Here is a 16,423-nt window from a genome sequence, read left to right on the forward strand (position 1 = left end):
TTTGTCGAAGATTTGACTGTATCATCAATTGGTATTTGAAATTAATTTGGTGTGTATCCCATGCGCCATGGTTCTAGCCACTTAAATGAATCTTTACTCACCCTGATCAGAAAGGTCTTTGTTTAGGTGTCTCAAAAAAATTGAAAAGAGCGAACTTTGAAAGTGTTGTTCATTATGTTGAATCCTATGAGCAGAATTGGGAGCAAACAAAGCAAGAAAATTTCTACAATTAACACTAAGTCAACCAAATTCTGGCTGGTGGTATTGGGGCATGTGATTAAAAAACAGAAACTTGCTTCCTAAATTCTGGCTGATGGAATTCCTGCAACTAGAAGGAGACAATCCTTCAGACTATATTTCACATGCAAAATGGCTTCCTAAATAGGCTCAGAACAATAATGTGGTGATGCACTGATTCATTATGGTGTATTATTTTATGTTGGGATAACTCAAACAAACACATCAAATATTCAAAATTAAGCTCTTGACAGGCGCGCACAAGAGAGACTCAAGGAATGAACAACAAAATGTCTCTGTTGGAATTGTGGTAAACACTGGAATTAGAAATATTGTTGTGAAAAGAGGACTTTATATGGTAAAATTATCCTTCAATCATGAAAGTGTTGGATAAACTTTCATAGCCAACCTTGAGGATAAAGTTGATTTTTAGGGGGTGGAATGATTGGATCCAATATTGTTAGAAAATATTATTAAGCTATATTTTGATCTACTTCTTTATTTAAGCTTTAATTAGAAAATTGTAGGTACATGATTCTTCCTATCACGTGACTCGTCCATGAAAATTGCCATATCACCTCCATATGTTTTGGTCCCAACTCCTTGTGTTAGTCTAATAAGGTGGCACTTGGACCAACCAGATACTACCATAGCGGTGCCTTAGCCTTGAGCTTAGACACTTGGGGGCAATTTCCAGGAGGCGCCCCAGGCATGCTTGACTCTCACTCACTCAGTAAGATTAGTCCTCCACTTGAGTGTGCCCCTCTCCATTTTGTGATGCATTAACTCTTCTATTGGATAGGCTAATCACACAAACACAATTTCAAATTTTCGTAATATTAACTCTTCATTGATGTTACACATATATTTATAGGCTAAAGACTCTCTTAATTCTATAAGGATTATTACTCAAATTTTGGGTCTTGGATGACGAATTTTTTTTGTCTCCAAAGAGCTAATTTCGTCACTATAGATATTTGTGAGGAAATATTTTTGTAGTGACATCTGGTTAAAACTCTATACAGCATACACGTTGCTTAGAATTTGGATCTCTTTGAAATTGTCCAACTTGAGTTAAAGTACATTTCCTCCTTTCTAACTTGATGTAACATATTTGTTGCAGATTGGGGTTTTTCTTGATAGGAGGGTTTTTTTCTACATTCTTCCAATTTTCTCATTTGTTTTACTTTACTCCAATCTTCCACATAAGGTACTGCTTATGAAACTTGAAATTCAATTTACTTAAGGTCAACTTTTTGCACAAATTCTACCATAGTTGTCAGTGCTGCAGGAGCTCCGCTTTGTTATTAGTTTTGTTCCAATGTTTATCAGCGGCAATCGCAGCTAGCAGAATGTACATCTCTTTTCTTTTATTTAATTAATACCTCAATTAATTTATACGAATACAGAGTTATTTTTATCTTCTTGTAGTTGTTTTAAATGATATACTGAAGAGTAGTTTTATATTTGACCAACAGAGGACGATTGAAAGCATTAGTTTTCTGACTTAGAACTTCCCATTTCGGACTTATCAGAATCATCAGAACTGGCTGCATCATACTGAATGGGATCTAATTCGAGACATTCATGCAAATCACCTTCTGCTGTCATAGATTTGAAGGCATTAGTTTTCTTTTGCAGCTCAAGATTTCTCTCCTTTATTGCAGCTTCCAAAATTTGAATCATTTTTGCCTTGTATAGTGGTCTATTAACCATCAATAGATGCCCTTTACTACGAAGCTCCATCTTAATGGTGTTGGAGGTGTCATGGTTTAGTATCCATGCAAACTTTGCTTTCCCGCAGTATTTATCAAGGAAATTTTAACTGTTCCTTCCATATATCCGTGTTCAAGTCAAGTAGGCCTATGTCAACAACTATGATGAACACTGAATCCTTCACTTCTTGCTTATTTAATGATTCGGCTTTTGAGCATTCTGTAGGTGAACATTGTGCATTACTTTTGGCTTTAAAGCGTTCCTGAAGAATTTGAGTCAGCTCATTCCATTCAGATGCTTCCCAGGTAAGCACTTCGTTTTTCTGTAACCACTGAGACATTTTCAATCTACCTATTTTACCATTCAGTGCAAGTAGGACCTGCATTCCAATTTTGAACATATCAATCATTGCTGTCAAAATCTTTCACACATGAGTTTGAATAAAAAATTATTTCAGCTGAATTTCATATCAGCTTTTAGACTCCAGTATGAAGTTTGTCCTACCTATTCATGGCCATGTATTCTACGCAGAGGGAGGAAGGTAAAGAGGGAAAAGCGAAGAGAGTACTACATAAATCTTGTGATCTTTAGATTTCATTGTCTAGATCCACGAACTGTTTGCAGCAAAAGTATTGCAGAAAACAATTTTGGACTCTGTGTACTAGATTACATGTTATCAATAATTTCCCTTATTTTCGTTGGCTAGAATCTTTGCACCTCACTAGGAGATCAAGGGTTCTTGGTAAAAAATATTTACATGTCAGAATGAAGTAACTTACCATCAAGCTATGTTCAGTAAATTTTAGTTGACAATGTTTTCCTGCAGTATCTGCTGATGTACCGAGAAGCAAGTATAATCGCATTAGAGTGCCCGGGCCATTCTTCTTTACCACTTTGATTTCTCCACCCATCTTGTTCACCTGTTAGCACCTCACATTGTAAGATAGAATAAGGAGATCCACAAAGAGGTGGTGTGCAAAATACAGAAAATAATAAGTGACATTTTTTAGTTACATTTCAAATAAGATGAATTATGAGTCAACCCAAATGTCACATGTGTCAACCTGATTGAGATTTTGTTTTGCTCTAGTTCTAGTGTTTCGGTTTTCGTGACAAAAAAATTTTATACCAGGGAAAATGCTTTTACTCACCAAGGTTCGCACAATGCATAGGCCAAGGCCAGTGCCACCATGCCTGAAAATGGAAAAAGAGTTCAAGAAATTCATTATAGAGTTTATTATAGCATATAAACAATAATTGTAACAGCACAATAGACTTCACATTTACTCAATAATGGATTCTTATTAATAAATTTAACCAGTGGAGGATGTACAGCTTGGAAATCTGCTTACGTGCGAGTTGTTGAGGGATCAGCTTGCTCAAAGCTTTCAAAAACAGACTCCCATTTGCTTGGATCGATTCCTACAATAAGAAAATAAAGGAGAGAGGTCAATCAAGAATTTTTTTTTTTTTTTGAAATTGAATGTATTATGTTGTAGGTAGTTAAGAGTCCATTACATAGCTCTGAGGTACATACCACAGCCAGTGTCATCAACTTCAAACCAAAGAATCACTTTGTTATCTTTTTTGCAGGATCTCTTTGCGTGGTTTACATATTGCTTCAAAATTGTTTTATGTGTACTCCATGATTCCTTTGGATTGAGATGAAACTTCCTGCCGTTGCTAGAAGTGTTTGGATTCTCACACCATCCTCGCAGAACAATGTAGCCAGCTGTAAGCCACTTGGAAAATTAAATCCTGCTGGTTTTACCTTTACTCTCTAAAGAAAATTAATTCTCTTGTAAATGAATGAACTTGTGCTTTTTCTTTTTTTTTTTGATGCTTTAAATTGTGTTACAATCCTCCTTTAATGAAGTTTGGATGATTCAAAATATTAATCATTGACAAACTAGATTATGTTACTTGGAATTTAGCAATGTGTAATGAAGTAATGATCTGAGAGATTCCAACATCAAAACCTTCGGCTTTATGAGTCTTTCATTAGCCTGAATGCCCTAATTATGAACTGTTGATTGGGGTACATTCTTTTAAGCTGTCATCCAGATGTCAAATTATAAAATCAGTTATGCCTCTTACATAGAAATAAAATCATAAAATTTTGATAAAAATGAATTAGGTAGAGGAAACAGAATGGTGATGAGAAGCCTCGTAGAAAATAAGAAGCAAATATGTATTAGAAAAACCTATATCAATTCAAAACTTTGTTGGAGATCATTAGAGGAATCTAGTTTTTTTGGCATTGAGATAGACTTATAGGCAGTTAATTGAAAGAGCACTTTTGCTTATGTATTCCTCTTTTCTATTCTTATCTGTATGTTAACTTTGATAAAAAAAATTACTTGGACCTTTTTTTTTCCCTCTTGTCTCTTAGTTTCATTCACTGTTTAAGCTGCATTGCAAATTGATTTATCGAAACACAAAAACATTGAGCTTGCAAATCAGGCAGTGTGACAGTTGCACTTACACGTAGTAAACTTGATAGAATTGCTAATTAGGTTTGCCAAAATTTGAACAACTCTTGCAGAGTCACCTTGAACTAATCTTGGCATATCATCTATAAAAGAAAAAAATGAGCAATAATGTGTGTCAGAACCTCTGAAGTAGAGACTACTAATTATATAATATGATAATTGAACTTAAATTCTTTTCGATTATGATCTTTATGTAATGAAGATTGTCATACCAGATAGGTCTAGAACAGTCTCCACATTGTGGTTAATGCATTGCACAGAGAACTATGGATTGATTAGGTTGTGAACACGTCATGTGATTCTCTTTGGTTCTTGTTGGCATTAGTGCTAGTGATACATGGTATTCTTGCAATCTTTTGTCATTTTCTGTTATCTGTGTTGCTTATCATTAAGGATTACTTCAACTCTTTGAAGTTTTGGATTGTTATATGCATTTCTATTAAATTGGTTTATAAAATAAAATTATTTAAATATGATTTTAGATGTAATTAATAATATATTAATGTCTTCCTTATTTATTTTCTTTGCAGATTGGTTTTTAATGACGTTTGGAAGCATATTTGCAAATCAAGATCAAGTGTTGAATTATTTATTTATTTCCTGAACTGATGCTTAGTTGTAGTTGCAAATCAAGATTGAGTGTTGATTTTTTTTGTGGACTCCACATTAATTCATTTTGGGATTTGCTTTGATGATTTTTTTGTTATACATAATGGATTATTATTAAAGTTGTTTGATGGATACATTTTGATTTATAATATAATGGTTTAGTGAATTTTTGTGTGGAGTGGTGTATAATAGCTAGTGGATTTCTTAGTACAATTAAAAGGCTACTGGGGTCTGAGCAGAGATATTTGTGAAATAATAACTTAAATTGAATATAAAATATGGAACAACTTTAGTGACGAATTTTTTCGTCATTTGTACTTCTTATTATGACAAAGTGATTATTCGTCACTAATAAAAAAATTTTGTGACAAAATTTATTGTAGTTTATATATGAAAGCTTTTATTTATTTTGTTGTTTGGTGACTAAAAATTTTGTCACGTGTATATATATTTATGACGAAATATATTTCGTCATCCATGTATGACTTTTGAAGACAAAAAATTTCGTCACCTTTACATCTTATTGTGACAATTATTTTCTCATCAATGATCAACATGCGTGACAAATTTATTCGTCAACTAAAGTTATAAATATGGTACTGAACAATTATTTGGTGACGAAAATGAGAATTTTTTGCGACAAAATTTTGTTTTATTGGTGACAAAAAATTATGACTTTTGAAGACGAAAAATTTCGTCATCTTTACATCTTATTGTGACGAAATTATTTCCTCATCAATGATCAACATGCGTGACAAATTTATTCGTCAACTAAAGTCATAAATATGGTACTGAATAACTATTTGGTGACGAAAATGAGAATTTTTGGTGACAAAATGTTGTTTTATTGGTGACAAAAAATTTCGTCACTGAAGTAATTTCATTGGTGACGAAATTATTTTTCGTCACGTTGGTTTTTAGTGACAAACATTCAATGACGAAACCGGTGACGAAAATATTTCCTCACAAATATCTATAGTGACGAAATTAGCTCTTTAGAGACAAAAAAATTTCGTCATTCAAAACCCAACTTGTTGTAGTGTATCAACTGCTAATGTTTTAGTTATTGCTCATATTATGTTTAGCATATCTCTACTGGGCGTTGGCTCACCCTATTTGGGACATCATTTTCAGGTGCAGGTGACATGCCACCTCCAAGGACATAGCTTGGGAGGCTTAGTGGCAGAGAGATCCTTTTGATTACTTGTTGTATTACATGTATATCAAGCCACAGGCTTATTTTGTGTAGAGTTGGTACTCTCCTTTTTGTAACCAAGTGTTGACTTGGAAAGTTGTAAGCCCGTAGGACATTCACTTTTGTTGTCAACATGTAATATATTCTGTAAGAATACTCTGATTTATGAGATGTGATATCTATTTCTTGTATTATGGATGTCTGTTTTTGGGTTTATTTTGAGGGCATTACAGTCATCATGTGCCACCAAAGGCATTACCCAACCATATCTCTATTTATCCAACACAAAGCAAATCCCAAGATAATTAGGCATCAATTGAATTCAAATAGCATTTATTGAAACCACTGGTCGCAAGTTAAACCAAAACAAATTAACCCAAACTAATCCTTAAATCCCAAAAAAGGGAACGACTACAAGAATCCATCTTCTTTACGCAACTTAGTCCAAATTACCAATTATCCACTCTCACTGCTCAAATGTCGATACATATATCATTTCACATCTCACAATTTATGATTATCATAATCACCAGCACCTATTATTCTCACATAAATAGAGCCAAGAAGTTCATAACAGTCCACCCCCAGACTCGGATTACCAACACTTATATGTTACTTCACTCTATCTACTCCGAGATGGAGCTTCATACACCCTCCTATACGTTTCTAGAATCTCACTAGACTTCTCGAATATACGTTGCACTAGCACCATTCCCAATAGTCTCATCATTCTCAAGCCGATATAATAACACCTATTTCGAGTCACATAAAACAGTTGCCATCCGCACAACACTTACTATTAGGAAACATGACTCACATTTCCTCCCAAGAAGCACTTCCATCATTTGTTCATACGCATGAACCCCATACTCTAATACTGCTAACTCCTTTACACACACACAACCACTAGCTCACAACATCTTACGCTAGCACTACTTTTATCATCATGAAGCACAATTTTCATACCACCACCAAGCACTCTCACGATTGTTAAGTAACTCATACTAACCTCATACCATCCTAAGATTCCTGTCGTCCCAACTATGCTCCCTAGTAAACCATATAACTCCCATTTTCCAAAAACATCTTAATTCAATTTTTAAAACTCATAGATCAATGCATACCCACACCTACATTCTTAGTCCCAACGTGACCTCTTCTAGCTTGCCTTGACAATCTATCAATAACAACCTCAAACATCGATCGACCGAACTCTAATTATGTCCCGAGACACTTACTCCTCCTACCAAGACACAAACCAACTTAACGTGTAATCACACAGCACATAAACAAATTTTAAGCAACAAACCACATAATCAAGTCAAGCCTACAAGGACGACCACTTGTCTTGGAACTGCCAAGGAACTCCCATTAGAAACCACGTTGATCAGACGCATTTTTCAATCCGCAAAATTTGCCCAACTCGTCCAACCTGCATACAAATGGGCGGCTTCGCAAACACAATGCAAGCGGAAACGGTTTGGAATATGACATATTTGCGGGTTACGGGTTTAACCCGTACCCACAAGAATCCGCCCGCACTTTTTTCATTATTTATTTTTATTAATCTTAACCATTGATTTCATTCTTATATCCTATCTAGATATTTTTGTCCAAAACAAAACACTCTTTATTCTTTGAACTTATTCTAGCATTATATTTGCTAATAATATTATATCAACTGAAACTGAATAAATATTGATCATATTATTATTGTTTCATAACTGAACGTGTCCTGGATGAAGTGTGATTTGGAATTTTAAATTCCTTAATGACTATGGAATTCTAGTTTAGGATTTTGAAATATGTCATTTTGTTAGTTTATGTTTTGATTTAGGATTTTGAATGATTTGTTCGTGTTACGAATTGATTTTGTTGTGTTTTTAATTTTATGAGTTTTATTTCATTAATTATTAACGTTGGAGCATTTTAGAAAATGGGGGGGAAAGTGCCCAAAATAAATATTTACAAAATGAGAAGAAAAAAAATGGCTCAAAAATAAAATTTTTTAAAAAAAAAGTCCAATCCGCAAACCGCCGGCAACCTCTGGCACATCCGCGAACCCTATCCGCACAAACTGCAAATTGCACTGCAGGCGGTTGCAGGTTGACTTTTTTCCAAACCATATACATGCGGGCGGGTCCAAACCAATCCACAAACCGTCCAAATCCAAACCGCAGACACCCTAGGAATGGGAATGTTTTTGCCTTTATTTTAAAATGTCTGTTCATCTTATAAATAAATAGAGTGGTGAGTTTTTTCCAGTATACAAAACAGGATAGTTCAATACAAAATTTGGAAGTATTGAAGAAAAAAAGGAGACTAACAGGAGCATATATGTCTGTATTGCCTCTGCTTTATTCTATCAATTTTGGGTATTTCAAATTCTCAATCGAACTTCTTCTCTCTCAGATTTTCAAATCCAAATCAAATCTAAAATGAAGAATGCTTACAAGCTCAACCTAGAAACAAAAACAAGAAAGACAGAGAGTCCCATATCGAAAGGTTAAGAAAAAAATGAACAATATTTAAAAGGCTAGAAGAAGAGAAAGTGGCATGACTTTACTTGAACAGGATCTGTTCTGTAGGATTGTATCTCGGAATCCCGGAGCTGTAAGGAGCCAGGACCCAAAATCTTGTAGATGAACAAAAGCCTCTCTACCATGAGCGTGATTAGTGGCTCTGTGGTGCGACTTGCTGGTCCACTGTTACACAGGGGATCGTTCTCAGCTAACCTTGTAAGGGTCAAGGGGTTGTCTGGCAACTCTAAGGGATTGTTTGGGGTGTCCTACATAAGTACTTTTTGTCTTTTTAGACTAAAAAATTGAAAAAAAAAATATATGGATGTATATATGGATGTTTGGGTTAACTTTTTGACTTTTTATGAAAAAATGTGTATTAAAAAATTATATAAATTAGTGTGCAGGAGAAAATTAGGATTGAGAGTTGTGCAGCCGTAATTTTTAACTTTTGCTAAATAGTAATAACTTTTTAACTTTTTGACAACTTACCAAGCTTAACCTTAGTACCCCCGCCTTTTTGCTCTCCAAAAAAATATTTTACGAATTAAAAGTCATATCAAGGTCATAACACTACCCTGCTACAGTACCTATATCACCATACAATTAACAACGCTACCATCACCACCATTAACTATAGAAACATAACAGGACCTTTTTTTCAAAAAGTTTTTCTTTAGAAAATGTTTCAACCCAAATAAATAAAACATAATATTACTTTATCCTCTCATTTACAAATTTCAGTAATGATTCAAATCCCTCCAAAACATAACCTCCACAACCTCCACTCACTTGTGATTGGTCCAAGTATGAAAGAGAAGGAAAAAAAAATAAAAATACAAACATGTCATTGGTCCACATCATTGTGAGGGTGGTGGAGGTCTCCCCAAAATGGAGTCCCAAACATTTTTCTATAAATTTACACATTTCGATCTCCTCAATTTTGAAAATTAAATAAATACATCCTTCTTAAATTTACAGATTCATAGATAAGAAAAGAAAGTAAAAGTAATATTTATTAATAATTGAAGGAGTGTTAGTGTAATTAACCTTAATTTTTTTTTTTTCCAAAAATTGTCTCCAATATTTCTATTTTGTCCCTGTACTATTGGTTTCGTTTATTTAATCATTAAAAGTTTTCATTTGTGTTCATTAGATTGAGTTGGAGACAATTGTACAAATTAGTAATTATTAAATTATAATTTGTCGAATTAAAAGATAATTTATAATTTGAACTTAAATTGTAGTTTATTTAAAATAAAATAAAAAATAAGTGTTTTCATTATAATATTTAAATTGTCCACATTTTGAAATAATCTTCTTCTTTCTTCAATAAATTAGTTTCAATATTTATTAATTATTATTTTTTGAGATTAAGAGACAAGAAAAGGGGAGAAATGAAGACCAAAGTCTTTTGATGCCAACAATTAATAACATTGTAATATAAATCACTCAGCAGGAGTTTGGGTAGCGAACTAGTTTGGATGTGTTTTTCTTTGTCTTTATTTTTAAATAATTAGCGAGTGGCGCATATCATATGTGTTCAATTCAAGTAAGTTAGAATAAAAATAAATAATAAAAAAATTAATATTATAAGTTACTTAAGTGGTAAAAATAAGGTTTTGAGTTCAAACATTCTCTACCTCTATCTATAAGTTTGGTGTTCACTTAATAATAGCACAAGCGGATGACACATACAATATGCATGCAATTCAATTAAGTAAAATAAAAATAAAAATAAATAATATACTAATTAGTATTATAATATGCATGTTGCTCACTTAATAATAGTATAAGAGGGTGCAATTCAAATAAGTAAGAATAAAAATAAATAATAAAAAATTAATATTAGAGAAAATTGGTGATAAATCCAATCTAAAGAGGGTACAAAACATTAGGTCCAGTAGATATTTTTTGTTGGTGAGAGGTCCACACTCTGTGAAATAGTTTAGTGAGAAGTCATTTTGTTATTCTAAAAAGATATTTTGTTTCAAATTTTACTTCTTAATTTATCTGTTTGACCTTTTTTTATGTGTTTGACTTTTTTGACTATCTGTTCAAAATTTTTGTCTGTTGAACTTTTTGAACTTTTTTGTTGATTTTTTTTTATCTGTTAAAATTTTATGACCTATTTTTCCTATTCGTTCAAATTAACACCATTTTCAAACTTATTTCTCTATCTGCTCCTCTCTTCACTTCTCTTTTCTATTTCTATCTGTTTTTTCTCTCTACTTCCCTTTATCTATTCAAATTTATATTTATCTGTTTACATTTATACCAAGCCAACCCCTATCTATTACAATACCAAACCCCTATTATCTGTTCAAAACAAACCTGTCATATCTGTATAGAATTGTATCATCTGCTTAAAATTTGAACAAATCTGTCAAATTTGTTTTAATCTATTTAATTATCATCATCAACATCAACACATCAACAACAATAACAACAAAATACACACACCTACACACATATCCATACAGATCTATCATATGCAAACACACACCCACACAAACATAACTCATCATCTTCATCAGTTTCTTCCTAAACCAAATTTGAGACTATATAAACCAAATATGAGACTATACAAATTAGAACTCAACTAGTGTAGATCTTGACAACAAACCCGAGCACACTCGATGACTTCATCTTTCTCTTTCAATCTAATCTTCAAATTCATGTACTAATCTCAAAGCTCGTCTATAGACAGTGTAATGTGTATAGGGACATGCATACCTGTAGAGTAGATAAACAATGATAGCGTATAAGTTCAGAAACCTACCCCTGATATACTGTTATTTGAGTGTTCCATAACAACAAAAGAAATAGTATTATAATATGCATATTGCCCAAGTGGTAAGAATGTTCTTAATAAAATCTAAAGTCTTGGGTTCAAGCCTTATACACCTTCTCTTTATTGATGTAAGGTTTTAAGATAGAAAAAGTTGTCATGTAACATGAGAAGAAAGATTGTAATCGGCAAAAGAAACTTTACTGATGAAGGAAACCAAAAACTAGATCATAGTAAAACAAAATGATCCCAACTAGGTTGGCACTATTAAGCAAGCTCAATCATTTACTAGCATTCCAACAAGTTGGTAACAAACCAAACAAGATCAAAGCAAAAAGATTTGAAAAAAAAAAAGAAGAAGAAAACAAACACCACCTCTAAGCTGCTATGCACTCCCAAAATGATCACATAGCAGACTGATGAGTACAGCTCAACCAATTACTTTGTGATTGCATTAAAACTAGAGTGGCTTTTGTGGGTTAGAGTTGCATCTCCAGGACTACCATTCTCTGTTAATGAGATATAGAAGATATAGATCACATTAAAAATTTTTTAATAACTACTATTGTCAAAAAAAAAAAAAAAAAAAAACTAACTTTAAAAAAAAATTCTATAAAGTTATTTTAAATTTTCATAAACTTTGATTAGACGAAAGATGAGTGTTTTATTTGTCCATTTATTCTGACATGAGTATATTATAATCTTTTTATGATTTGTTTTGTATATATCAGGCTTTAACAATATGAAAGATATTTAGATAGTAAAAATGTTGTCACAAGTGCCACTAACAAATTTGACTTGTTTAATTCGATGTGGTGGTAATGTGTTATTTCATTATTCAAAATGTTAACCACAGTCTGCGACAATCTATGGTTATTTTCATTCTTTCATAATTTCCTTTGTTTTTTAGTATTGCAAAAAATATATAGTTGAATCCAAATTTTATCGCGAGACAAAATCATTAGCAGAAACACTGGCTAGTTATTTTGTGATTTAGCTTTCACAGGACCAGTTTTACTCCACATTCTCAACTACAACTAATATTATCATGATTAATACAAAGCATGTCATGCCAGAAATTCTTTGCAGTCTACCTAGGCATGTCTTGCAAAAATATAAAGATACAAATGGTAAAGCAAAGTGACCTATGAGGCTAACTCATACTCAGTGGTTCAAGCTCTTTAAGCCCAGGTCATCAACGACGTCAGTCTCTTCTTGCTTTCGGATCCTCTGGAGTACTCCTGCAATCATGCAAACAATATCATTTTGTCATTTTTTTTAAGAAAAAAAAAACTGAAACAGATCTTTTTCTCTTCTTTCTCCTCCCTCCCCACCCTCCTTCCTATGGCCATCCATCCTCTACCCTCTCCAGCTGCCGACCAAACTCCTCCACTTCTCGTTGCCACAGGACAATCCTCTCCCACAGCGACCATCCTTCCTCTCTCCCCCAAGCACTGTAGGTAGTGATAATCTTCTGGTTGGTTGTTGGAAAAATGCATGGAGAAGAATTGAAATTCGAAGTGTTTAAAGTTTGTATTTTTCATTACAAGGATTGAGGAAAACAGAAGATTTCACCGTATTTAGTAGAATTTAACTAGTTAACTGGGTTAGGATGGGATTTTGATTTTCTTCACGAAACAAAGTTAACTGAAAAAGCATTAGCAACCAAAGGAAAAGTAGAGCAATTTAAGATGTAATCTGACAAAGTTCTTTGTAAAATTGTTTTATTGATTTCTTTTAACTAATGTAAGAAGGCTCATTGCCAAATGGCCATATGTAATTGAAGGGTTATAAGTCATTAAATACCTTTATCGGATGAAAAAATTCACATTCATCTAACTTAAACAAAACGACGCTGTTTAGTATACTGTTGGAGTACTCTCCACAGCATCCGATCGCCCTCTCTCCATCTCCTAAACTAGGATGAAGATGAAATTATCGTTGTACTAAAAAATTATTGCTAGAAATAAGCAATCCTGTCATTGTGTTTCACTGCCTATGTAATGTATTAATTGTTGTACCAAGGAGGCAGAAAACAATCACACAACCATGGACACACAAAGATTTACGTGGTTCAGCAAATCGCCTACATCCACAGGTAGTAGATTTCACTATATGGAGAGAAATGCATAGATTATAACAATGGAGGAGAAGGAGACAATACTCTCACTGTACTCACACTCAAACTCACTTAGTTGCTTACACTTTGTCACTCTCGCACTCTATGATTTCACCACACAAAACTCCTCTCATTTACTACCCATTTATAGATCAATGGGAGAGCCAACTGCCGACTTCATTGAAGGCAACCACCAACAACCAACAAGATTAGCCATCCTAGCATGAGCAGCTCAGCTAGAAATGTCTAGCTTTTTCATTTTTTTTTTCTTCAATCAGCAACCATTGTTGACAAAGCAAACTAAGCAAATCTGAGCCAATCTTTAACAAATTTCCACCTTGGCGAGGATTCTCTGTCCAACATAGTGATCGATCAACACTGCTATGCACCTGAAGGTGCTCAATTCTGAGAGATGTTGAGCAAGTCCAAACAGTGTGGGAACTTTATCCCAGAAACCACTTTTGTGAGCATATCAGCTGAATTATCTGTAGTGCTAATCTTTTGAGGCAGAATATCCCCTTCATTCACAATTTCTCGGATGAAATGGAAACAGAAATCAATATGCTTGGTGCGGGAATGATGAACCTGGTTCTTTGCCAAACAAATGGCACTCTAACTGCAGCAATACACCTCAATGTGCTTCTGAACAATACCCAAGTCCTCAATCAACCCATGTAGCCAAATAGCTCCCTTAAAGGCTTTTGTCACTGCCATGTACTCTGCCTCTGTAGTAGACAAAGCCATTGTTGACTGAAGTGTTGACCTTCAACTCACCGACTCTTTAGCAAGCCTAAATAAATACCCTGTTGTTGACCAGCGTTTTTCCAAGTCACCAGCATAATCTGAGTCCACATATCCAACCAGATTATGTCCGAGTCTATGTTCTCTCTCGAACTTTAAACCCATATTAATTGTGCCATGTAAGTACCTCAAGACCCACTTCACTGCCTGCCAATGACCTTTTCCTAGATCATGCATATATCTACTTACCATACTCACAACATGTGAGATGTTAGACCTTATACAAACCATAGCATACATTAATGCACCAACTGCATTTGCATATAGAACCTGTGCCATATGCTCTCGTTTTTCTTCTGTGTGTGCAGATATCGAAGCACTAAGCTTGAAATGAGGGGCCAATGGTGTACTCACATCTTTTGTTTTCCCATTTATACTAAATCTGTCTAATACTTTTTTCAGATACTGGGTTTGTGTCAAACAAACCGTACCCTTCTTCCTGGTCTCTTTTGATCTCCATGCTAAGAATTTTCTTTGATTCGCCAAGATCTTTCATTTCGAACTCTCCTGCCAACTGTGCCTTGAGTTTGTCAATCTCTAACTTGCTCTTAGATGCAATATGCATATCATCTACATATAAGAGCAAATAGATGAAGGAACCATCAGAAAGCTTAGAGAAATATACACAATGATCATACTGGCTTCTTGTGTATTTTTTTTCCGTCATGAACCGATCAAATCGCTTGTACCACTGTCTCGGAGACTGCCTCAACCCGTACAACGATTTCTTTAATTTGCAATCCCAATCCTCTTTTCCAGCAACTTTGAAACCACTGGTTAGGACATCTATATCTCCTCTTCAAGATCTCCATGTAAGAAGACAGTTTTGACATCGAGTTGGGCGAGCTCGAGATCAAACTGTGCAACCAAAGCTAGCAAGATACGAATAGACGTGTGCTTCACAACAGGTGAGAATACCTCATTGTGGTCTATTCCTTCCTTCTGGGCATAGCCTTTAGCTACCAATCTAGCTTTGAATCTGATGTTTCTCTGCCTGGGATGCCTTCTTTCTTGGTGTAAACCCACTTACACCCAATTGATTTCTTACCTTTTGGAAGTTGCACCAATTCCCAAGTCTGGTTCTTATGAAATGACTCGATCTCTTCATCCATAACCTCCTTCCATTTGGCACTTTCTTCATTTTGCATTCTGTATGGCTTCTTTGAAAGTGCAAGGAACATTGTCTTCAATGATTGGAAGTGCATAGGTGACCATATCGGTCATCCAACCGGGTTTCTTAATAACTATTTTTCCTTTTCTGACTACAATGGGTTTTGACTATTATGAGGCCTCTGGATCTTCATTTTCATCTAAACTTTCTTCAGAATCTTCTTTAGAGCTATCAACTGAAACTTCTTCAAGATTGTTGCCTGTCTGAACAGTCTTTGTTGGAGTCTCAAACTCCACTTGCACTGACTTCTTCAATTTTTCATCATTTTCTTGAGGATTTTGGTTGCTTCAGCATTGCAGACTCATCAAAGGTAACGTCTCTTCTATAGTGACAACTTTCTTTGATTCAGTGCACCAGAGTCTATATCCCTTGACACCATCACTGAATCCCAAGAAGATAGCTTTCTTGGCTCTAGGATCCAACTTAGATTCTGTAACATGAAAATAGGCTGGATATCCGAAGATACGTAGCTGATCATAATCAGTAACTGGTGCTCCTGACCATACCTCCATGGGAGTCTTGCCATCTAATGTTGCAGCAGGTAGTCTGTTGACAAGATGACGAGCATAATTTAATTCTCTCCCGCACGGACCATCCTTCCTCTCTCCCCCACCCACTGCAAGCAATGATAATCTTCTGGTTGGTTGCTGGGAAAATGCATGGAAGAATTTAAATTAGAAGTGTTTAAAGTTTGTTTTTTTTCATAACAACGATTGAGGAAAGCAGAAGATTTCACCCTATTAAGTAGAATTTAACTAGTTAACTGGGTTTAG

The 16,423-nt window shown here is 34.4% G+C and overlaps 2 protein-coding genes and 1 non-coding gene across 3 annotated transcripts; 1 reads left to right on the plus strand and 2 right to left on the minus strand.

Moving 5' to 3' along the window:
* Nucleotides 1-2,597: 2,597 nt before the first annotated feature.
* On the minus strand, nucleotides 2,598-4,539 carry LOC145822834 (histidine kinase 1-like). The gene is made up of 5 exons (XM_082921131.1): nucleotides 4,439-4,539; nucleotides 3,491-3,685; nucleotides 3,306-3,375; nucleotides 3,105-3,147; nucleotides 2,598-2,873 (listed from the first exon to the last, which is right to left on the minus strand). Exons 1-5 carry the CDS (start codon nucleotides 4,521-4,523, stop codon nucleotides 2,643-2,645), a joined length of 624 nt encoding a protein of 207 aa, XP_082777257.1. The 5' UTR covers nucleotides 4,524-4,539; the 3' UTR covers nucleotides 2,598-2,642.
* Nucleotides 4,540-8,805: 4,266 nt separating this feature from the next.
* On the plus strand, nucleotides 8,806-9,025 carry LOC114320184 (small nucleolar RNA U3). Its single transcript, XR_003649721.2, has one exon. It is a non-coding gene; the product is annotated as a small nucleolar RNA U3 (small nucleolar RNA).
* A 5,418-nt stretch (nucleotides 9,026-14,443) lies between these two features.
* Nucleotides 14,444-15,660, minus strand: LOC145821917 (uncharacterized). The gene is made up of 3 exons (XM_082918491.1): nucleotides 15,528-15,660; nucleotides 14,906-15,049; nucleotides 14,444-14,643 (listed from the first exon to the last, which is right to left on the minus strand). The coding sequence occupies exons 1-3, from the start codon at nucleotides 15,658-15,660 to the stop codon at nucleotides 14,444-14,446; spliced, it is 477 nt and encodes a 158-aa protein (XP_082774617.1).
* Nucleotides 15,661-16,423: the final 763 nt, after the last annotated feature.

This window comes from Camellia sinensis, chromosome 3, assembly GCF_055761805.1.
Source record: "Camellia sinensis isolate YWXY chromosome 3, ASM5576180v1, whole genome shotgun sequence".
NCBI lineage: Eukaryota > Viridiplantae > Streptophyta > Magnoliopsida > Ericales > Theaceae > Camellia > Camellia sinensis.

Excerpts from the sequence above, each read along its gene's own strand:
- LOC145821917 (XM_082918491.1), bottom strand. The coding sequence starts at position 15,660 with ATGTTCCTTGCACTTTCAAAGAAGCCATACAGAATGCAAAATGAAGAA. Across the intron at positions 15,050-15,527 it reads ATTGGTGCAACTTCCAAAAG|ATGATATGCATATTGCATCT; the intron begins GTAAGAAATCAA and ends TCTTATATGTAG. Across the intron at positions 14,644-14,905 it reads AGACCAGGAAGAAGGGTACG|GAAAAGGTCATTGGCAGGCA; the intron begins GTTTGTTTGACA and ends TGCATGATCTAG.
- LOC145822834 (XM_082921131.1), bottom strand. The coding sequence starts at position 4,523 with ATGCCAAGATTAGTTCAAGGTGACTCTGCAAGAGTTGTTCAAATTTTG. Across the intron at positions 3,376-3,490 it reads AGTTGATGACACTGGCTGTG|GAATCGATCCAAGCAAATGG; the intron begins GTATGTACCTCA and ends TTCTTATTGTAG. Across the intron at positions 3,148-3,305 it reads GATCCCTCAACAACTCGCAC|GCATGGTGGCACTGGCCTTG; the intron begins GTAAGCAGATTT and ends TTCCATTTTCAG.